General features: G+C 42.5%; 2 protein-coding genes across 2 annotated transcripts; both read right to left on the bottom strand.

Annotated features, from left to right (window-relative positions):
* Positions 1-285: 285 nt before the first annotated feature.
* Positions 286-6905, bottom strand: LOC117390244 (red-sensitive opsin-like). The gene is made up of 6 exons (XM_033987940.2): positions 6701-6905; positions 4785-5081; positions 4348-4516; positions 2784-2949; positions 1641-1880; positions 286-545 (listed from the first exon to the last, which is right to left on the bottom strand). The coding sequence occupies exons 1-6, from the start codon at positions 6801-6803 to the stop codon at positions 447-449; spliced, it is 1074 nt and encodes a 357-aa protein (XP_033843831.1). The 5' UTR covers positions 6804-6905; the 3' UTR covers positions 286-446.
* A 4912-nt stretch (positions 6906-11817) lies between these two features.
* On the bottom strand, positions 11818-23405 carry LOC117390829 (ras-related protein Rab-32-like). The gene is made up of 4 exons (XM_055231250.1): positions 23390-23405; positions 21218-21442; positions 20606-20889; positions 11818-12824 (listed from the first exon to the last, which is right to left on the bottom strand). The coding sequence occupies exons 1-4, from the start codon at positions 23403-23405 to the stop codon at positions 12687-12689; spliced, it is 663 nt and encodes a 220-aa protein (XP_055087225.1). The 3' UTR covers positions 11818-12686.
* Between the last annotated feature and the right edge of the window lie 1000 nt (positions 23406-24405).

The following is a 24405-nucleotide window of genomic DNA, read 5'->3' as shown; positions in this document are numbered from 1 at the left end:
ACAGTTTTTCAGTTAGTCACTCTCACCTTTTTGTGTAAAATCAAACTCCAACACAGGACATGAACGCTCAAATTGACCACAGGATCCTGAAAATGAGTTTTTAAAATCTGTTGCTTCAGTTTTCAGACTTAGATCTTAAAACTTTTCAGGCAGTGTTTGCTAATGTGTGAATTGTGTCACCATGGAAACTGCTGAACATTCTACCATAGAGATACATGTACAAAAGAGCTGAAAAAGACAAGGAAGCCTGTTTAAAATGTTTTCTTTTTTATTATTTTTTTGTTTTTGCCAAAAGCTATTTACTAAAAAACACTTTAAGACGATAAAAGTGCAATATTTTTGTGGTTTTCATTTTGCTGTGAGTGTTCTGTACAACGGACGGAGTTTCGGAGCAGAGGTCATAAGGTCATGAGGTCAACAGATCAACAGGTCAAAGGTTGTGTGGGTTAAGACGGTGACACTGACGACACTTCTGTCTTTGAGGTGGACACTTCTGAACTGTCTTCCACCTCCTTCCCAAACAACTGCATAATGCAAGAACGGAACTGCAACAGAGACACAGACAGGTTATATACAACACTGGAGACACAGACAGGTTATATACAACAGCGGAGACACAGACAGGTTATATACAACAATGGAGACACATACAGGTTATATACAACAACAAAGACACAGAGACACAGACAGGTTATATACAACAACGGAGACACAGACAGGTTATATACAACAACAAAGACAGAGGCACAGATAGGTTATATACAACACTGGAGACACAGACAGGTTATATACAACAGCGGAGACACAGACAGGTTATATACAACAATGGAGACACAGACAGGTTATATACAACAACAAAGACACAGAGACACAGACAGGTTATATACAACAACAGAGACACAGACAGGTTATATACAACACAGGAGACACAGACAGGTTATATACAACAACAGAGACAGGTTATATACAACAACAGAGACACAGACAAGTTATATACAACAACAGAGACACAGAGAGGTTATATACAGGATATATATACAGGTTATAGGGTTTGTATTTAAGCATGAGAAATTAATAAAATCTGCATAAACTGTAATAGTAGTAGTCGCAGTAGTAGTAGTAGTTGTAGTGGTTGCAGATACTCATCTACGTCCTTCGATATGAGGTAGACATGTCAAATATATCTTTTACTGATAACTATTATAACACTGATTTTCTTAGTTACAAAAACATTGGACGTGATGGATAAACCGTTTGTTATAATCTGGTGTTTTGGTTCAAGACGATTATCCAATCAGAAAGCAAAATAAGTCTCACATGACTCTCATTTGGGTTTCTCTGGCCTGTCCAGGCCTGTCCATATACTGACAATGTGTCTCTGCAGGTTCAGGCTAGGGACACACAAGCTCAGATGGGACTGACCTTATTCTGTTTTTATTCTCCTTTAATGTTAATTTTATGATCATTATTTGTAATTATTTATGTTTCGATTTGTTGTATTGTGACTTTAATGTCTTTTTATTTTATAAAGCACTTTGAATTACCTTGTGTACAAATTGTGCTGGACAAATAAATTTGTCTTGCCTTATTAGTATCAGTAGTAGTAGTATCAGTAGTTGTAGCAGTAACAGTAGTTGTACCTGTCTGTTCATAAAGACGTAAATGACAGGGTTGTATATAGTAGCACTCTTAGCGAAGTACGCGGGCACAGCGGCAGCGAGCGGGTGGAAGGAGTAACCCGGGTTGGCTGCGGCAAAGCAGGCGAAGACTGTGTATGGCCCCCAGCACAGACAGAATGCCAGGATCATCACCACCACCATACGAGACACCTCCTTCTCCGCCTTCTGGGTCGACTCTGACTCCTTCTGCTGCATAGCCACCTACAGGAGTGGAGTGGAAGCAGTAGAAGTAGTAATGGTAGTAGTAGTCTACACAAGTACTTTCGGCAACAATTAAATCACATTCTATATCACTCCTCTGCTCCATTACCCTGATATCACCATAGCAACAGGCAAACAAATGCTCAACTGCTCAGCTTAAATCATATTGCACACCACTATATACTGCCCACCTCTGGACTCAGTACAAAAAAGCCAGTCTACAAAGGATGCAGGTGGCTTATAATGATGCGCTGCGGGTGCTCTTGGGGAGGCCACGATGGACCAGTGTGACTGAAATGTTTGTCACTGCACGAGTGAATACGTTGCAAGCTGTACTGAGAACTTTAATGTACAGGTTTTTCTGCACACTGTATAGGTCAGAAAATGACTCACAAGCATAAGATGCAGTGCAATTTGCTACCAATCCAGAATGTGGAGACATTGGTATGGTTGTCTTTTTAAAACATAGATGTTTATTGTTTGTATTGTTACTGTCTGTCTGTTGTTGTTTTTTTTTTTTTTTAAATGGACCATGAGTCCGAAATAAAGATGAATTGAATTGAGTAGAATGTTTGGACTAGCTACATTTCAAACAGTGGGTTCTCTATCAATGTTCATGCCTTGAGTTACGGACACTATAGTGAAATAAAAACCCCAGGATCATGTACAGCGGGTTAATACAAACATTTAAGACCAAAATGACGGGTCTGACAGTAGCAGTTACAGAGATAGGGGACATAGGTTTTCAATATAAAGTGAATTGGAGCCAGAGTCAATGGAGCCGGAAGTGTGCCCATGATCACTTTCTGTTTGGAACGCGGCTATACATATACAGTCTATGCTACCAGGTGAGCTACGTCCAGTGATATGTCCAGCATGTGGTGAAAGTCCAGTGGTTCTTACCGAGTGAATAGCCCACCACACTGCGATGTAGCAGAGGATGATGATGGACAGAGGAAGGAAGCAGCAGGTGACCATCAGAGTGATCATATACGACCACACGCCTGGGTCCTCGCTGCCACTGAAAACATCTGGACCACACGACGTTTTCAGACCATGGGGCCAGTACCTGAGGAGACCAGGGGCCAGAACTTAGACCAGGGGCCAGGACTTGGTCTAAGTCCCAGTCCTTGGTCTAAATCCTGGTCCCTAGTCTAAGGACCAGAAATCAGACCAGGGGCCAGGACATAGACCAGGGACCAGGACCTAGACCAGTGGCCAGGACTTAGACCAGGAGCCAGGACTTAGACCAGGGGCCAGGACTCAGACCAGGGACCAGGACTTAGACCAGGAACCAAGAGTAAGACCAAGGACCAGGACTTAGACCAGAGACCAGGACTTAGACCAGGGACCTAGAGTAAGACCAAAGACCAGGACTTAGACCGGGGGCCAGGATTTAAACTGAGCCAAGATCCAGGCTGGAACATTTAGGCCAGAACCTTCTTGCCTCAGACCAATGTTCTCCCGCTGTGGTTGTGTGTGTGTGTGCGTGGACTTTGCATGTTATGTCTGTGTGGAGTTTGCATGTTCTTTCTATGTCTGTGTGGACTTTGCATGTTCATCCTGTGTGTGTGTGTTTGTGTGTGTGGAGTTTGCATGTTCTGTCTCTGTGGAGTTTGCATGTTCACCCTGTGTGTGTGTGTCTGCGTGCGTGTGTGTGTGTAGTTTGCATGTTCTCTCTGTGTCTGTGTGGAGTTTGCATGTTCTTACTGTGTCTATGTGTGGAGTTTGCATGTTCTCTCTGTGTCTGTGTGGAGTTTGCATGTTCTTACTGTGTCTATGCGTGGAGTTTGCATGTTCTCTCTATGTCTGTGTGGAGTTTGCATGTTCTTACTGCGTCTGTGTGTGGAGTTTGCATGTTCTCTCTGTGTCTGTGTGGAGTTTGCATGTTCTTACTGTGTCTGTGTGTGGAGTTTGCATGTTCTCTCTGTGTCTGTGTGGAGTTTGCATGTTCTTACTGTTTCTGTGGAGGATGCATGTAACCTGACCTTTCCAGATTACAGGTGCACTCATGTATGTAATTATCTTGGTGACAGGTTGGCCACACGCTTGCTGCCATGGAGATTATTTATTATAATATTACAGTAAGAATTCCTCCATTTTACAACAACTGTAGCTGAATAATATGGAAGTTTAAGGCCATACTGCGGAATATTGATGCAAAAGGTGGCATAGTGCACCTATAAGGTCAAGGGTTTGTTTGAGCCCAGAGTGTTACATGACTATTAGGCACAAAAGAAACACATGTAACAGTAGCAGCAGTAGTAGTAGTATTTGCAGTTGGAGTAGTAATAGTTGTAGTATTAAAGTTTTATCTGTATGTTCATAGACATATATGTGATGAGTTAAAGATAGTTGTAGTAATAGTAGTAGCAGTTGTAGTAGTGGTAGACACAGCAGGTTTTAGTATTAGTACTAGTTCTAATAGTAGTATTAGTAGTAGTAATATTGGTAGTAGTAATAGTACCTGCTCCATCCGAAAATGGGCGGGGCACACCAGAACGAGGCCCAGGCCCAGGAGAAGATGATTCCGCCCGAGGCCCATTTAGCATCAAACTTGACGTTTCCAAAAGGTTTGCACACAACCACCCAGCGCTCCCACGAGATGATGGCCAGAGACCACAGCGCTGTGATACCTGCAGGAGACAGAAGGTACTGCCATAAATGTGTACTCTGACAGGAAGTACTGTACTATCTGTGTACTCTGACAGAAAGTACTGCAGTATCTGTGTACTCTGACAGGACGTACACATGTTCACAGAAATTCACATGATCAGCACATTTTAATCTGAGACCGGTCTGAACCTACAGAAGGATTACACAGATATAAGGCCACATGTGACTAGAAAAGTACATTATCTAAAGCGTGTTTTTGTAATCTTTGTAGCTTAAGTTTATACTTACCACAGACAGAGACAGTGTAGCCTTCAAAGATACACATGGGGTGTCCGAGGATGAAGTAACCGAAAAACTGGTTACAAACGGAGATGGTGGAGGCGAAAACGGTTTCTCCCAGATCTGCTATGGCCAGATTCACCAAGATCCAGTTCAAAGGGTGACGTAGCTTTTTGAACTTCGCCGTAGCAACCAGAACTAAGCCATTAGTGAAGACAGAAGCCACCACCACGAAGAGCATCCAGGCTGTGGACAGGTTGTAGACCCAGCGTGGGGCAATGTGGTAGTTTGGGCCCTCAAAAGGATCTGGGGAGGTAAGAAGCTTAAATCAGCCCTATTGTCCTATATGTGTCTCTATAGTTCTAGTCTATGACACTTGTGAATTATTATGTTATAATTTCCACATTTTAAATCACAATATTCATCTAAAACAATCTAATAAAAGAAACAGTTCCACTGACTTCCGCATTAGAAAACTGTGGTGGCCAGTGGGAGATAAAACTCATCACAACAAAGTGCGGCATGCTGTTGGGACCCCCTATGGACAACTGCACATCACATTACCAAGCAGCACATTTTTTTCATTTGTATCAAAATAACTGCTAGACACTGCCGAATCCTATGAGTACCGGGGATCTGAAAGTGGCGATCCAAAATGGCATCTTGAAAATAAGGCTGTGGACCTTTGTGGATCTCTGTGGACTTCTGTGGACCTCTGTGGGCCTCTGTGAACCTCTGCAGGCCTCGGTGGGCTTTTGTGGACCTCTGTGGACTTCTGTGGACCTTTGTGAAACTCTGTGGACTTCTGTGGAACTCTGTGGAACTCTGTGGGCCTCTGTGGGCTTCTGTGGACCTCTGGGGATTTCTGTGGGCCTCTGTGGACCTCTGTGGAATTCTGTGGAACTCTGTGGATCTCTGTGGGCCTCTGCGAGCTTCTGTGGATCACTGCAGGCTTCTGCGGACCTATGTGAACCTCTGTGGGGCTCTGCGGACCTCTGCGGGCTTTTGTAGACTTCTGTGGACCTCTGTCGTCTTCTGTGGGCCTCGGCATTAAAACCCCAAACCGACCTGAGCAGTTTGGTGTTCTGGTGTTTTTGTGTGGTGTGTCACTGTGGCTTCACTAATAGAAAATATTAAATTTAAAATCATCAGAGTTGGAAAATTTTTCAGAAAAATTATTTTATAAAAGTAAAGATATTTGGTATTTGCTTTGTCTATGTCCCACAATGAGGCATTAAACCCATCTGCATGGAGCCAAGCAGGTGTCAATCCACTAGTCTAATTTACAGGTCATATCTGTGGAGAGTTGGTTTTTTTTTTTTTTTTTAACAAAAAATAAGTAGACTAACTGAATAAATGCAAGATGTGATCTGTTGAATGCTGCTGTGACATATTCCAGAAAAAGCAATAACATCTCCACGGAAACAAGCAGGTGAGAGACCGCCAATGAAGAAGTTACATAGTGCACCATTAAGTAGTAATATATATTTTATTTGAAGTTACACGTTTGTGTGGGTGAAGTTTATAAATCTAAGGACCATATTCAATTAGAGCGAAGACTTGTGGCTGCTCATCCAAGAGGTTTCTTCAGTTCTGGTCACATTATTGCTGGATACTGTTTCCGTATGTAGGTAGTCTATTAAGTTACACTACACAGACATAAGCTGTTTACAGTAGCTCCTCCCTTCAAATAGATATAAGGCAGTGTCCACCATCAAACTGACCAGAACTGAAGCAGCGGCTTGGGTGAGCAACCAAATGTCTTCACTCCTACAACTTTTTGTCCAGTTGACAGATTTTACGTTTGGTTTTCACTATGGATCAAACCTGTACGACTGAGGGATTACACAAATATTTTACCTTTGGTGTTATTGGATTTGTGTTTTACCTCTGGTATTGTTGTAGTTGGTGTAAATGCCTCTTACCTCTGGTGTTGTTGGAATTGGTGTACGTAAACGCAGCTCCCCGGGTCGTGTCCTCGTGGTACCTCCGGGCGGCGTACACCTGTTTGCCCCAATCCTCTGCCATTGTCGCGGCTTGGTTCGCTTCGGGAGTCTGACGCCAGGAGTTGGCAGCTGGAGGTCTACCACACTCCCTGCGCACACCGACTTTTTATACCCCACACCTCCGGGCGCTCTGATCCGACTCTGATCTGATTCAATAGCGATTTAATGCGCGCGTAATCTCCGTTCCGTGCGGTAATTAAATCTGCGCCAATTAGGTCCAATAAATTGCGGGATTAACGCTAATCTGTGGAAGTGGATTTCCGCTCCACGCGTTCAGATTACATGGTGTGAAGTAATCTGTCTGTCCGTCTCCTAAAGGGACAAACCAGACACCGATCCAGAACCAATTATACGACTAAATTATTATAATAATTATAATCAATATAATAATTATAATCATTATTATAAGTATAATCTGGGTTGAATCTAAAGTGTATGTGAACAGCTCTGTGTTTTAAAACGGTTCAAAACGAGTCATTGTTTCTGTGACCCGCAGATCCACGTTTAAAGGCGCAGTCACGTGAGTGAGGGTCTCAGTGAAGGTGTCATTGTTTTGCTTGGAATGTTTCATTGTATGGCATCTGTTTCCATGGAGAGGTTACAGGCGTGTCACTGCTGAACTGGCCTTATGTGGCAGTCGCGCTAATCTTTTGTTTGACCCAAAAATTACTCTCGCGCTCAGGCTGATCCCACGTGGCACGCAGCCCACCGCGCGCGCTCTCCTCCACCCCCTGACGTCATGATTGGTCACAGGCGCAGTTTAAGTGAATCTGCTCTGGATTAGTGGAGTATTGTATCTGAGGCGATATTTATGTTACTTTTTTTTATTTATTTTTTAAAACATTTCACAGTTGTTCACAGTTTGAGTTCTGCTTCCGCTTTGGTTACTTGTATTTATGCTCCTGTATTTCATCTTTTCCTTATCTCTTAAAATTCACTTAAAAATGACTTATCCACGAGCTCATAAAGATGCTACAAAGAGGAGTGCTCTGGTTTCAACACTGAGGTGTGGACAGCTCCAGCGTCATCAGGCAGAAGAAAAAGTAGAGAAATACATAGTTCATTATTATTATTATTATTATTATTATTATTATTATTATTATTATTATTATTATTATTATTATTATTATTAACACACCCGCGCCTCCACGCCCCCGGAGATAAGACTGCAGTTACACACCAGGACCGACAAGAGGCGAGAGAGGGGCCAGTCCCGGAGCCGAAGAGATTTACGCAACATGTACCTCTGCTGGAAAACAAAGAACTACTTCATTTATTTTGTCACGTGTTTAAAGATTTTTACAGTAATGTTTTTAAATATGAGCACTTTTAATAGAAAAGTTGCACCACGGACCCTGCCATTTGTTTGTTTCATTATAGATGTGGCCTGAATGTTCAACAGTGTGGCATTTTACTCGAGGTCTCCATGGAAATACGGAGGTGATGCCACCAGACCATGTTTTTAAATGATTATTTTACTAAAACACGGTCAGGGTCGTTATCACGATTATATCATCACTGTTACCTGGCAACCATGTCGCACGCAGGGCCAATACCGGAGGTTTTTTCAACTTCTTCGTGCAAAACTATAATTTATATTTACAGCAGGTTTGATTCCACCAGATGAAGTCCGAGTAGAAGTCATGCGCACTAATATATTAAAAAGATTCGCACGTGGCCTTGTGCCTCCCAAATCAAGTGCACCTTCACACTTAGTCCTCTAGATGGCGTAGTGAACCCACACAGCGGCCTCTGCTCAATGAAATTTATGTATTTTGTGATGGAAATAAGCTCGAGGTGAATTTCAGCACCGCGGACACTACAGCATCGGGGTTACAAACGTCATACGTCAGATTTTTACAGTTCAGAAAAAGATTCAGGGTCAAACGAGATTAAGTTTCGTGACATTTTAAAATCTGAAGAAATATTACAGTCACATATAACTCATCAACAAACCTGCATTTAGAGAGAGAGTTGGTTTGGCGAGAGCATATGGAGTAAAAATCTAAGTCTAATTTATATGCAAATGACTGCACAAAAATGGTTAACAAGAAAGATTAAATAAACAACTAAATACAGTAAATATCCCTGTGTCAGATGCCCTTCCATCTTCCTGTGTCCCTGTGTCAGATGCCCTCCCATCCTCCTGTATCCCTGTGTCAGATGCCCTCACATCCTCCTGTATCCTTGTAGTGTTAGACTGAGATGGGGGCAGGTCAGATATCTCTAGTTAATCTGCAGATATTGTGGTGTGTCAGATGCCCTGCCAGATGTTGTGGTGTGTCAGATTCCCTCACAGATGTTGTGGTTGTTTAAATGCAACAGGAGAATGGAGCTCGTTACTGATAGAAATGATCAGGAAAAACTTTTGTAGTTTTTTAAATAATTGTCCCACATAATCAAGGCAGAATACTGACTCCACAGTCTAGAGAGGCCCACTGAGACTGGCCCACTGAAACTGGCTCCACAGTCTGGAGAGGCTCACTGAGACTGGTCCACTGAGACTGGTCCACTGAGACTGGCCCAGTCCCACTGAGAATGCACTTGTAGATGCAGCCTTGTGTTACGCTTTATTGGGGCCAGTGAATCGAGGTCTTCAGATCTGGGACATGCTGTTTTATTCATAGATGTTATGTTGCTTCTTCATGAGTTGATTCCAGGCCTGTTTCATGAGTTTATTTATTTAATTATTATTTTTTTTTTAAGTAATTCTGTTGAAGCATGGTTGAAAAGCAATGTCTGACTTTCATTGGTTAAATCTCATAGAATTTTTATTTTTTATTACTTTTATCAGATTCAAGTTATTTCTGTGATCATTGTGAGTTTTTCTTTTATTAACAGACAGATACGAACAATTTTGTCCACGTGTGTATGTAACGTTTCTGGAGTAGCGTCTGAAACAGGCTTGTCTCTGTGGAGATGTAGTTGCTGGGTGTAGTATGACATTACAATTATCTATAAATTTAATGCTATACTGTGGAACATTAGCAATAAACAATAACATCTTGATGGAGACAAACAGGAAGACAGAGGGTCAGGAGACATGGAGCTGAGGGTCTGTGTCCAGGGGGCTTTCAAAGTCACTTCACAGTTTTGTTAGTTATTTTCACTCCACATTTAGAATTATAAGCTTTGCTGTTGTAGCCACAGCTGCCATGGGGCAGACTGATGGAAGTGAGGCTGCCATACTGCACCATCAGTCCCTCCGAGCACCATCAACACTCACAGACACACGACTTTTAAACTAGGCAATGTGGGCGAAGTATCTTGCACGACAACAGTTTGCATAAGAGTCACTGTTGCCCCCCTCTGGCACCTGGTATTCCCTGCAGTCTCTCATCGAAGTCCTGATCAGGCTCAGCCCTGCTCAGCTTCAGAGACCAAGCTGAAGCTGGCGCCCGCTCATGTGGCTCAGCTCTGGCTTTTATCTTTTGTTTAAGTTATTCTAGTTATTCCTCCTCCTGCTCATGTTGTAAACAGGTTTCACTTCCCCTCCTCAACAGCAGAGGTCAGTGATGCTTTGACCTGTTCTTTCTTCTAGTTTTATGACGCCTTTAATTTCAAAATCACCCGGTCCCTGTTACATCATCTGAAAGACTAGGAAAGATGCTGCCTCCTCGATGTTTAAGTCCTCCGGTGAACAAGCAGCCTGGAGTTAGACTGGGGTCAGACTGAGGTAAGACTGAGGCCATACTGAGGTCGGACTGGGGTCATACTGAGGTCATACTGAGGTCATACTGGGGTCATACTGAGGTCATACTGGGGTCAGACTGAGGTAATACTGGGGTCAGACAGGTTAAGCAAAGTTTATTTGTGTAGCACAATTGATACACAAAGTAATTCAAAGTGCTTTACAGAATAAGAAAGACATTAAAATCACAATACAACAAATGAAAACATAAATTATCATATCATCATTAAAAGAGTAGAGGCAGAATAAAAAAAACTTTCAGTCATATGCACAGCTAAACAGACTCGTTTGGAGCCTGGACTAAAACATTCTGAAAGTAATAAATGTCCCACATAATCAAGATAGAATACTGGCGCCACAGTCTAGAGAGGCCCACTGAGACTGGTCTTCTGAGAATGCACTTGTAGATGCAGCTTTGTGTTCCGCTTTATTGGGGCCACTGAATCGAGGTCTTCAGATCTGGGACATGCTGTTTTATTCATAGATGTTATGTTGCTTCTTTTTGCCTCAGGCCACAGTCACAGACTTGGTCATTTAAAAGTCCAATATCACATAAAATTGACTCCTCTGAGGTTTAATCCATGTCCTATTGCTGTTACCTCCTCAAAAACAGACCTGGAGTTGTGTTTTATTTCATTCAGACATGTTTGTAACCCCTTATTGTTAGTCTGTCTACATCTCGAAAGCTCAAAATGCTCTGTTCCACCTTGTGATGTCATGAGTTGGTACTTTTCAAGTTAACAGCTCCTTTGACCTTTAGTTCAGTAGAGACTGGTAATTCCAGGTCTGAAATGATCCAAATGATTCTAGTGAAGGTGTATGGAGTTTAAAAATACAGTAGAGCACTTCCTGTGTTCCCACATGACATGAGTGAAGAACTCAGCCTAAATATGCAGGGTTTGTGTGTTAAGCATGTATGAATGAAACAAAACACAACTCCAGGTCTGTTTGTGATGAGGAAACAACATTAGAACAGAGGTCAGAGAATAGAGTCATATGGACCTTTAAAGCTGCATTATGTAACATTTCTGGAGGAGGGTCTGAAACAGGTTTGTCTCCATGGAGATGTAGTTGCTGCATGTAGTATGACATAACAATAATCTATATGTTTAATGCTATACTGTGGAACATTAGCAATAAACAATAACATCTTGTTGGAGACAAACAGGAAGCCAGAAAAGTTACAGAGTGCAACTTTAATATTTTTGTCAAGTTATTATTCAGTTTTTAAAAGTAAAAATACTTGAAACTATGATAAAAACATATTGAAAATGAACACAAGGCTGACATGTCACTGTGATCAGCATAGAGTTACAATACAGTAACTGTACAGTAGGGGGCGGTGTTTGCGGAGCAGATACCTGGAGGCACAAAGGAGGAACTGCAGGACACAGACTAAAAACATGACACAGAAAGATATTTAAAACAAACTTTGAGACAAAAAGGATGAGTCTCAGGTTTATTCTGTTATTTTCAAGCACTGCCTCCTTTATGTAGACAGAGGAGACACAGGCTGAGGGTCAGGAGACACATGCTGAGGGTCAAACATAGAGCTGAGGGTCAGACAAGGAGCTCAGAGTCAGAAGACTTGGAGTTGAGGGTCAGACATGGACCTGAGGGTCAGGAGACACAGGCTGAGGGTCAAGCATGGAGCTGAGGGTCAGACATGGAGCTGAGAGTCAGGAGACACAGGCTGAGGGTCAGGAGACACAGGCTGAGGGTCAAACATGGAGCTGAGGGTCAGAAACGGAGCTGAGAGTCCCGAGATGTGGAGCAGAGGGTCAGATGATGTGGAGCTGAGGGTCAGGAGACATGGAGCTGAGGATCTGTGTCCAGGGGGCTCTCAAAGTCACTTCACAGTTGTGTCCGTTCTTTTCACTCCATACTTAGATTTATAAGCTTTACTGTTGTAGCCACAGCTGCCCTGGGGCAGACTGATGGAAGTGAGGCTGCCACACTGCACCATCAGCCCCTCCGAGCACCATCAACACTCACACACATGACGTTTATACTAGGCAATGTGGCTGAAGTGTCTTGCATGACAACAGTTTGCATAAGAGTCACTGCTGCCCCCCCTCTGGCACCTGGTATTTCCTGCAGTCTCCCATCGACATCCTGATCAGGCTCAGCCCTGCTCAGCTTCAGACACCAAGCTGAAGCTGGCGCTTCATGTGGCTCTGCTCTGGCTTTTGTCTTTGTCTTCACTTCCCCTCCTCAGCAGCAGAGGGCAGTGACGCTTTGACCTGTTTTTTCTTCTGGTTTTATGACATCTTTCATTTTAAAATCATCCTGTCCCTGTGACATCATCTGATCGACCAGGAAAGATGCTGCCTCCTCGATATTTAAGTCCTCCTGTGAGCAAGTAACCTGGAGTTAGACTGAGGTCAGACTGAGGTCAGATTGGGGTCAGACTGGGATCAGACTGAGGGCATACTGAGGGCATACTGGGGTCAGACTGGGGTCATACTGGGGTCAGACTGAGGTAATACTGGGGTCAGACTGGCAAGGCAAGTTTATTTGTATAGCTAAATTGATACACAAAGTAATTTAAAGTGCTTTACAGAATAAGAAAGACATTAAAATCACAATACAACCAATCAAAACATAAATTATCATATCATCATCATTAAAAGAGTAGAAGCAGAAAAAAAAAACCCTCATATCTTCAGAAAGACTGTTCCATGTTTTAGCTGCATAAAACTGAAATGCTAGTTCACTATGTTTAGTCCTGGTTTAATCCTGATTGATCTATAAGTGAGCACCCAGCCACTCTGTGGAGGAACCCCATTTCGGCCACTTGTATCCACAATCTCATGAGCATAGGTGAGGGTAGCAACGTAGGTTGACCGGCAAATCGAGAGCTTTGCCTTTTGGCCTCAATGACCGGATCTCTGGACATGGAAACTGGCTCTGGGGACATGGGATGTCACCTCGCTAGGGGGGAAAGAGGCTGAGGTTGTGCAGGAGGTTGTGCATTACCGGCTAGATATAGTCGGCCTCACCTCCACGCATAGCGTGGACTCTGGAACCCAACTCCTTGAGAAGTGCCTTGAGATAGGGTGAGGAGCTCGGTCACACTGAGAGAAGCCAGCTGAGGTGGCTCGGGCATGTGTTCAGGATGCCTTCTGAACGCCTCCCTAGGGAGGTGTTCCGGGCATGTCCCACTGGTTTGGCTCTAACATGTCAGACATGTACTTTGCAGCTAGGCCACAGAGAGACTTGTACACAAGCAGAGCTGCTTTACAGTCTATTCTCTGAGCTGCAGGAGCCAGTACAGAGACCTGAGCACAGGACACATGTGTCAAGTACTTCCTGATTCTAGTCATGACTTGAGCAGCAACGTTCTGGATGTACTGCAGCTGTCTTAACGCTTGTTTGTAGAGGCCAGAGAGCAGGCCATTACAGTAGTCTAACCTACTGGAGACAAAATGCAGGATAAGTCTCTCTAAGTCCGGTTTGGACAATAAACCTTTGCAATGCTTTTAGATGGTAAGCTGCAAATGTTATTGATTTGATGTGGCTGTTAAAAGTTCAAGTATGAGTTAATTATTAACTGAGATTTCTAGCTCTGACTTTGAAAGTTTAGAGAGAGAGACAGGAGGTGACTGCTGACACTTTATTTTTCTGTGGGTCAAAGAGGATAACTTCAGTCTGATCTGAGTTTAGCTGGAAAAAAGTTGTTTTGCATCCACACACCGATCAGTTTGATACATTGGCACAGTGAATCCACTGGTCCATATTCACCTGACTGCCAATGAGACAGATCTGAGTGTCATCTGCATAGTTGTGGTAGGACACATTATTGCTGTGTATTAACTGGCCTAACGGCAGCATGTAGAGATGCTAACAACAGGGACCCAAAGATTGACCACTGGGGCACCCATAGGTCAGGGACATTTGTCTGAGACAAATTATAAGTGGCATTAACTGGCCTAACAACAGTGTGTGAGAAGGTCAGACCACACTGGATTTATACTGAAAGTGCAGTTCAGGCTTTTATGTTTGTCTGACTCTGACTTTGGTGGAAATTGTGCTAAATATTTATCAGTTTTTGTGTTTTGTGATTGTGTTTTACAGACACAATCAGCCATTAAGATGGCAATTTTTGAATAATTTCCTCCACAAACAACAAAATTTGCAGATCTGTGGAAATATGTTCTGAAATGTCTCTGTGTGTCAGATGCCCTCCCTGTGTGTCAGATGCCCTCCATGTTCTGAAATGTCATTCTTGTTTGTCAGTTATATATATGCTCCGATGACCATGGGCACCACTGATGCCTTCCCCTTCCAGGTCTTCTCCACCTCTTCTTTGAGCCCTTGGTATTTCTCCAGGTTCTCATGTTCCCATCACTTGGTTGTCCACCATAACGGATCTGCTCTGTTAATTATCCAAGACTACAATGTCCGTTTGGTCCATCACCATGTCAGTCTGTATCTGGAAGTCTCACAGGATCTTGGCTCGATCATTCTCCATTACCTTTGGAGGTGTTTCTGACCTTGAGGTCTCCAGTCCGTACTCTGCACAGATGTTTGTGTACACTATGGCACTTGGTTACCCTGTTCCATATGTATGCTTTCCCTGCAGCATCTTACACTCTATAGTCATGTGCTGGATTGTCTCAGGGGTCTCTTTGCACAGCCTACACCTTGGGTCTTGTCTCGTATGGTAGATCTGGCCCTCTATTTCTCTAATGCTCGAGGCCTGCCAGGATGATGCCTCTGTCCATCAAACCAGCTCTCTCAAGCCATTGGTAGGATTTTTTGATATCAGCCATTTCAGTTATGTTCCGGTGGTACATCACATGCAGGGGCTTGTCCTCCCATGAAGGCACCTTCACAACCTCTTCCTCTGCACTCCACTAGCTGAGACATTCGCTGAGCACATCATCTGTTGGGGCATGGTCAGGAGATTTCTTAATGTCTGTGGTCTGTATCTTCTCCTTTGACGAGCTTTTATATATATGTATATACATATGTATGTATGTATATGTGTGTGGGTGTGTGTGTGTGTGTGTGTGTGTAGGTGGGGGTGTGGGGGTGTGTGTGGGGGTGTGTGTGTGTGGGTGTGTGTGTGTCTACTCTAGACCCTGTCTGAACGGGTCTGCTGCCTGGACACTGAATGGTTAATATTTGGACAGCTTTTATGAGTCTTATGTTATCATTTTCTTAAGGTTCAGCTGTAAAAAACATGTGACCTGAGACATGTGACCTCAGAGAGACGAGACCTCGAGGCCTGTTCTTCATGCAGTCACATGTTCAGGCAGTGTCACACTCCCAATTTAAAGAGGGGGTCTATAAGAGGGGTCTGTTTCCATGGAGATGTTATTTTCTAGAGTATAGAATTGAACAAATCTAACTGGTCTTGCTGGTGTTTATATTTCTTAATAATACTTTTGAAAAATCTTACAGTGAGCAGGGTCACCTCTCCACAGATCTGAGCAGTAACTTTACCTGGTGGCACTTCTTTCATGTCTCAGTTAGATAGATAAGTTTATTGCCATACTGTGAAACATTCCAGACAAAGCAACAAAATCTCCATGGAGATAAAAAGGGGATGGGGCCATCAGAAAAGTTACATAGTGCATCTTTAAGCTTTATCAAGGAGAATATTTCTGGGACAAGTCTCAAGAAAATTAGTCTCGAAACTAGATTCTCAGGTATCGACACTAAAAAAGTCCCATTGACAGAACCTTTCCTGAATATGTTTCTAATAGTGGCGGGCCGTGCATTTCACCCTTGGGCCTTCAGTGACGTCCCACTTACACATCACAACATCACCTCAATATAGGCTAGTCAAGCAACACTTAATTTCAGGAGCATACCAAACCAATAAGCATGCATTGCATTCACAATTAAGAGTAGGAAACTAAGCTCACAGATACTGTCAAAAATTAAAGATTTAAGGATGCCAAACAAAATGCCACCAAAATTATGCTATGTGAACTTAAAGTCTGCCCAATAAACTGCACAATTTCGCCATTTCATATAAGACCAACCAGACAATAACAAAACAAAGTATTCTATGAAAATAAAGTAAACAGATCATTTGCATATTTTGACAATAGTCTATACAATAGCAAATAACTTAAAAATGTAAAACAAATAACTAAAAATATGCCGCAGTTGAGATTGAATGAACTTTAGTGCAGTTTTAACTGAGGTGACTTCAATTTGTCACATTATTATTAACATTATAAACTCACTTCTTCATTGTGGAGCTCCGTCAACCTGCATGCTGCTGAGCTGCAGGTCCACTGAAGTGTCTGTAAACCTTTTTAAATGCACCATAGCTTGTAAGTGCCCAGCCGTACAATAACAGTACAATTTGCAACGTTTCTTAGAAGCTGTCACAGCCACAGGTACCGTTCATAGTTGATAGTCTGGAAATGACGGACAAACCCTGCTCGGACAGATTAGCTAGCGCAAGAGTTGGCCGACCTCTTCTCATAATATCCAGCTTTTCGTGAACGGCCTGTCTTAAAAATGACGTGGAAAGTATATCTGCAACCAGATCAATCTCTTCTCCTCCTTCAGCCATTATGAATTCAAAATACACGTAATATGTTTTAGTTTGACATTCTGCAAACTGCTGCCTTCACGCTGTATCCAATACGTATGCCTATGCGTATCCAATCACAGGACATGTCCATGTTTGCATAGGACCTTCTAGCTGGCCCTGAAATACAGAATCGAGATCTGATTGGCTATTGAAACTGACTGTGTCTGTGTCAACTTACAGTGGACAGGGCCTGTTTACTCTGAAGGCCCCAGGAAAATGAAATTTGCCTGACAACACAAGCTAGCTGAAATATAATGGGATAAAAACTCTACTGCAATACACAACATTGGAAGCCACTCAACGATAGTGGACATAATATGATACAAAGAGAATAGAGAATATTTTTGTCTACATATTTATGAAAATAAAATAAATTCACTTTTCTGAGTATGTTTAGGCCAGCAGAGAAGGCCTTGCTATCCCTGATGGCCCGCCACTGGTTTATAATGATGTGTCTCTGTATCTTTCACAAGTATATCTACAGTTTGCCTACAGAGCCAGTCGTCTGTAGATGCCATTAACCTGGCCCTTCACTTCACCCTCCAGCATCTGGACTCCTCGGAAACCTACGCCAGGATCCTGTTTATGGACTTCAGCTCTGCATTCAACACCATCCTCCCTGCTCTGCTCCAGAATAAGCTTGCTCAGCGCAATGTGCCTTACTCTACCTGCAGGTGGATCACTGACTTCCTGACGGACCGAAGGCAGCGCGTGCGGCTAGGAAAGAACAGGACACTCGGACTATTAGCACAGCATCGCCACAGGGCTGTGTACTTTCTTCCCAGCTCTTCTCCCTGTACACCAACTGCTGCACCTCCAGCCACGACTCCGTCAAACTGGTTAAGTTTGCGGATGACACCACCCTCATCGGGCTCATCTCGGGCAGCAATCAGTCTGCCTACAGGAGGAAGGTGGAGCAGCAACAACCTGGAGCTTAACAACCAGAAAACATTGGAGATGATATGGACTTCAGGAAAGTCACAGCCCCCCTGCCTCCCTTTGCCTTGACTGACTCCCCCATCCCCACTGTGGACTTGTTCCGCTTCCTGGGCATCTGCATCACACAGGACCTCAAATGGGAGCCGACCATCAGCTCCCTCATCAAGGAAGCTCAACAGAGGATGTACTTCCTGCAGCAGCTGAGGAAAGCCAACCTGCGGTCCAGATGATGGTGTAGTTCTACACGGCCATCATTGAGTCCATTCTCACCTCCATCACTGTTTTTTTCGCTGGGGCCACTGCCAGGGACAGACAGAGACTGCAGCACATTGTGCGCTCTGCTGAGAAGGTGATTGGCTGCAGCCTTCCACCTCTCCAGGACTCGGGAGCGAGCAGGTTGTAACAACTGACACTTCTCACCCTGGACATGGACTTTGAGCCACTTACCTCTGGCAGGAGGCTACGGTCCATTGCGACCAGAACCTCTCATCATAAGAACAGTTTCTTCCCCTCTGCAGCACTTTATAATACCGGTCACCTTAATAAGTCATGTTTGCACTGTTGTTCTGATGTTGTTGTACATATCTACCTCTAAGACTATTTTATTTTTAAGCATATTTTTTTACTTATATATTATTATTCAGAGTTTTATTTTGCACTTTATCACCGAAGAAAGTTCCTAGTTTGTAAGTTGTGTGCACTGACATTGGCAATAAAATCTTCTGATTCTGATTCTAATAAGATATAGGCCATGTCTCACTTCGCCAAAATGCCCTTAGATGCACCATTCGAAGTGTGCATTGAAGGGTAGTTACGTAACTTCCGGCGCTACAAGGGCTGTACCATTTCCATGCACCGGAAGAATGCGCTTATAACCAAAGCGTGCGTCCATGCATACTTCATGCACTGCTATATCCCATCACGCCTACGCTAAAAAGAGAAGAAAATGTAGTGCGCTGAGCAATACACATTCAAATGTTCAAACTGGTTTACCTCACCTACAACAGTGCGACATGAAACTGTTAAATCTGAATCAAGATATGTATGTGTGTTTGATGATTAAAAAGGGAGGGAGTTACATTGAATAAAGGAATGTGCAGTTATTCCTAGACAATAAGAAGAATAATACATTATTATCATTAGAAATTATCATTGCAGTAATAAGAATAATGTAAGAATGTTCATTTCTGGTGTAAGCGTCAAAGAGGACCAAGAAACTGAAACATAAAGTCACAATGGTTTAATTAGTTCCACACAGCTTTTATAGCGGGGTGTGGGTGTGTGAGGGAGTCCTTCTTCTAATCTGCATGGCGTCTTCATAAGGCCCTGGGTACAGACCTATAGAATGGGCACATGTCATTTCCATCGCCTGGGTCGCCCAGGCCTTTCTGTGTGGAGTTTTTCATGTTTCTCCCCGTGTCTGGATGGGTTTCCTCCGGGTACTCCGGTTTCCCCCATCAACCAAAACATGAACGCCCTTCGAGACAACTGTTGTTGTGATTTTGGGCGTTACAAAAATAAATGAATTGAATTGAATTTACCTTAGTGTTAGTAAATCAAGATACCAGTTTAATGTAGTGCAGCACTACTAGAAAATACTTTACAATAATAAGATGAAATGAACTTGCACATGGCCTAGAAGGTAAATACAACTGGTATGAAAGTGGTTTAGGCACAGATCAAATGAAACCCGGCCCAAATTCCGAATTAATAAACTGCAATATGTCCAACTAATAAGTGTTCTCTAGTTTATACACTATGAATGTAAAAATTATATTGGTTACCTCTGTCTCCGTTATTACATTTTCACAAGGTATTATTTGCCTATTGATATTCAATCTAAAGAGAAATTAACGGCTGCAACGATGACACCTTGACTTTTCTTTTATTAAATAATAAATAATTTAAAATATCGTACGTCACGTGTGTAACATAGCACAATGACAGCGGTGGAAGTACGGTCTGTGGTGTAGGCCTGTCCCATTTCAGCAAGATGGCGGCTACACTGAGGACTACCCATTCTCAGCTGGGTTCTTCGAACAATACTTCAAGGAGTACTTCAAAGAGGGTGCATTTGGCGAATTGAGACACGGCCATAGACTAGTATACACCCATGGACCACTATGAACCTACTGGACACTGAGGGATTACATACATATAAGACACATGGGAATAGAAAACAAAGTAATAATAATAATGTCTTACACTTGTAAAGTGCTTTACAGGCTTGTCAAAGTCTCTCAAAGCACTACACTATAATCATTATTAATTTACTTCCACACTTGGTGATGTAAGCTACTATTGTAGCCACGGAAGCGAGGCTGCCAATCTGCACCATCGGACCACCACCAATCATTCAGGCCCACACTTTCATACTAGGCAATGTGGGTGAAGTGTCTTGCCTACGGACACAACAACAGAACTTGTTCCGAACCAGAACTTGGTCTGATCTACCAACCTTCGGGCTGGGGGACCAACGTTCTAACCACTGAGCCACTGTCACCCTGAATGAACATTTAATGTGGAACAGCACACTATACTGTCTAAAGAATCATGATGGTATTAAAATTGGTATTGAGCATCGAATTGATTCCTTTGTATCAAAAGCAGTTTGTCTGTGTAGTGGGATCCTGACCTTTGCAGATGTCTCAAACCAGCCAGTGAAGTAGTTGTCCTTACAAAACTCATCCAGAGAGGGCGCCATCCGCTCCCTGTCGATCCGCTCCATCAGGTCACACTTATTGGCCAATAGGAGCGCGGGGATGGGCTGTCCACTGTCCCGGGTCACTTTACTGTCCAAGTCTCTCTTCCACTGAGCTGCAGACTCCAGTGTGCTCCAGTCTGAAGCATCGAATACGACCAAGGCCCCTCTGGCCTCTTTGAAAAATACTCGAGACATGGCCCGAGTCTGCTCCTGGCCTGGAAACACATTCAAACGTGAACAAGATATTATTATTATTATTATTATTATTATTATTATTATTATTATTATTATTATTATTATTATTAAGAGTAATTTCCACAAACAACAAAATCTCTTTTATTCTACAACATGAAATGTGCCTGTGTGTGTCTGATGCCCTGCCTGTGTGTGTCCGATGCTCTCCCTGTGTGTCAGATGCCCTCCCTGCGTGTGTCAGATACACTTTTTGTGTGTCAGATGCCCTCTCTACGGGTTGTGCGTCACCGGGGACAATTCTCTTCGTCAGTATAGCGTAAACGTAATAAACAAACTTATTTAACTCACCTGCGATGTCCCAGAACTGGAGCCGGATCACGGTCCTCGGCTCCCACTGAAGTGTTTTCAATGCAAAGTCCACCCCGATCGTGGTTTTGTAGTTTTCAATGAACGACTTTTTCACGTAACGGAGAACGATACTAGTCTTTCCCACGCGCACGTCTCCAATCACCAGAACCTTGAGCAGCTGATCCGAGCACAGAGCCATCCGTGAGCGCGCGAGCGGTATCCAAGCTTTAAAACATTAGGAGCCGGAGTCGCTCATGAGTCAAGTCACGAGGTCGTGACGTGGGCTACAACCGCGTTATTCTCGGTTCTGGATTTTACTTTTACTTTCAGTCCACAGCTCGGACTCATTTAGGACAGAACCAGGACTAAACCAGCATTCTACTAGGACTAAACCAGAATTAAATCAGGACTCAACTAGGACTAAAGCAGGATACAATTAGGACTCAACCAGGACTAAACCAGGATTAAGCTAGGACTCAGCTAGGACTAACCTAGGACTAAACTAGGCCCAAACCAGGACTCAACTAGGATTAAAACTAGGACTTAACTAGGACTTAAACCAGGACTAAACTAGGACTTAAATCAGGACTAAACCGGGACTCAACAAGGATTTAAACCAGGATTCAACTGGGACTTAAACCAGGATTCAACTGGGACTTAAACAGGGACTGAACTAGCAATAAACCAGGACTCAATTAGGACTCAACCAGGACTAAAGCAGGACTCAACTAGGACTTAAGCAGGACTAAACTAAGACTTAAACAAGGACTAAACTAAGACTCAACCAGGACTCAACTAGGACTTCAACCAGGATCTAATTAGGACTCAACCAGGACTAAACCAGGACTCAACTGGGACTTAAACCAGGACTAAACTAGGACTCAACAACCACTCAACTAGGACTTAAACCAAGACTAAATTAGGACTGAACCAGAACTAAACTAGGATTCAAATAGGACTAAAGCAGGTCTAAACCTGGATTAAACCAGGTCTAAGCCAGAACTAAACCAGCACTAGACACGAGACACACTGACACCAGAAACCACAGGACACAAAAGCATCAAAACATTTACTGGATTCTGACAGAATCGTCTTAAAACCTTAAGTTTACAATGTTTTTTACTTTTACGTTTCAGTTTCATATTGTCGTCTTCAGACTATTCCAGAAGCATTAGCTCTTAGTACATGTGGTTTGCATGTTCTTCTAGTGAAATTCTCCACATGACAAAACTCTCAAAGGCAAAAACTTTGTTTAGAACATCAAAGGTCCTGTACATGATTTTTCAAAATAAGTCTTGCCCCAGTACATCTACTGTAGAAGCAGTTCATGAGGTCAAAATAAGTCGCTGTGTATTGTTTGCAGCTAAGGAAGTGTGTATTAGCATGCTAGACCTACTTGTTAGCTTTTCTGTAAAAGCAAAACTCTGGTCTATGAGAGATGATGGAAAGTGCTTATAAAGTCATCGTGATGAATAATTAGGATGGTCTGAATGCTTAAGGTCAGTGAGGAGTAATTTTGGGCCAAACTGTTTAAAATGAACTTGTTCAGTTTTTCTCATTTTTAAGATGTAAAAATCAGATCCACAAACATTATGCGATGACCGTACCATTGCTTTTTATACAACTATAAACTGACAGCAGGGGTAAAAATGAGTCTTTAAAAGGCATACATTTTAGGGTGAATTCACTTCTATATTTGTGGCAACTTACAGGTGCACTATGAAACCTTTCTGGTAGTGGGTCAGTCTCCATAGAGATGTTACGGCTCTGCTTGGAATGTTCCGGAGTATGGCATTAAATTTCTTATCTATCGACATGGGCACATGTTGGTAATATTGCAAGGCCAGGTTACAGGTTAGATCTATGGAGAAGAGACCCTAGATGTTGTTATTTGATGATATAAAAACACATACTGTGGAACATTTTAGGCAAGGCAATAACACCTCCATCGATACATGTAGGTGGCAGACCCCACTCGAAAAATTACATATTGCGACTTTAATGAACAGAGGCTGGTAGAGCCTGTTGCATTGGCTGTGTCCAGAACAAGCACATGCTTAGTCCTCCAGTTTGGCCTAAACACAAGAGATGATGTAATAGTGCTGAATAATTTAACTTGACACAGTTAGCTTTTAAATAAAACTTAACACATTCACATTATCAAACACTGACCTACAGCTCTTATCATGATGATTGTACTGAAGAAATATTTACACATCTGTATGAGCCAGGAGCAGATAATGGAGATGGAAAGTAATCAGAGACAACAGAGTAATGGTTAGTCTGCTCGTGTTTTTGTCTCTGGACCAATATCTGTTTCTTAAATCAACCAGTTTGTGAAGTCAAATGAGGCTCAAAATGAAAGAATACCCTCCAAACCATGAGAAAATCATGTTTACTTTGAACCAGAGCACGCAAAGAAATGTAATCCCCAACCTCCAGGTCATATCAAATATTCCATGAAACATTCCCAAGACCATAGAAACACTGCTGGAGTTTGCATGTTCTACCTTAAGTGAAGGATGGGTCAAATGCAGAGGACACATTTACCTACAGGAACAATAGACTTAAACTTAACCAATCCTTAACTTAATCCTCTACTGTCTATACTCCCATATACACACACACACACACACTCACTCACTCACTCACTCACACACTCACTCACACTCACTCACACTCACTCACACACTCTCTCTCTCTCTCTCTCTCTATATATATATATATATATATATCTATATATATATATATATATATCTATATATATATATATATATCTATATATATATATATATATATATATATATATATATATATACTCAAATATTCTCCCATACTCATATGTACTCATATATACTCGTACAGTATATACCCATATGCTCATATACACTCCTACACTCATATATACTCAAATACCATGTTTTCCGGACTATAAGGAGTATATGTCGCACCAGTGAAAAATGCATAATAATGACGAGACCAAGAACAGACAGTTTATCTTTAAAGGCAAGTTATAATAATAACAATAAAATAGAGAACAACAGGCTGAATAGTATTGGACGTTAATGTAACACATTTCTATTTATTCAGCTACATGAAGTATAGACAAAACTGAATATGTGTCTGGTATGTTAATGTAAGATATTAACAGTTAGTCAGATAACTAAAGCATAAAAATCAAGCTAACA

This window comes from Periophthalmus magnuspinnatus, chromosome 22 (genome assembly GCF_009829125.3).
Source record: "Periophthalmus magnuspinnatus isolate fPerMag1 chromosome 22, fPerMag1.2.pri, whole genome shotgun sequence".
Taxonomy (NCBI): Eukaryota; Metazoa; Chordata; class Actinopteri; order Gobiiformes; family Gobiidae; genus Periophthalmus; species Periophthalmus magnuspinnatus.
Note: the sequence above shows the minus strand (reverse complement) of the source record. Positions and strands in the feature narration are given on the sequence as shown.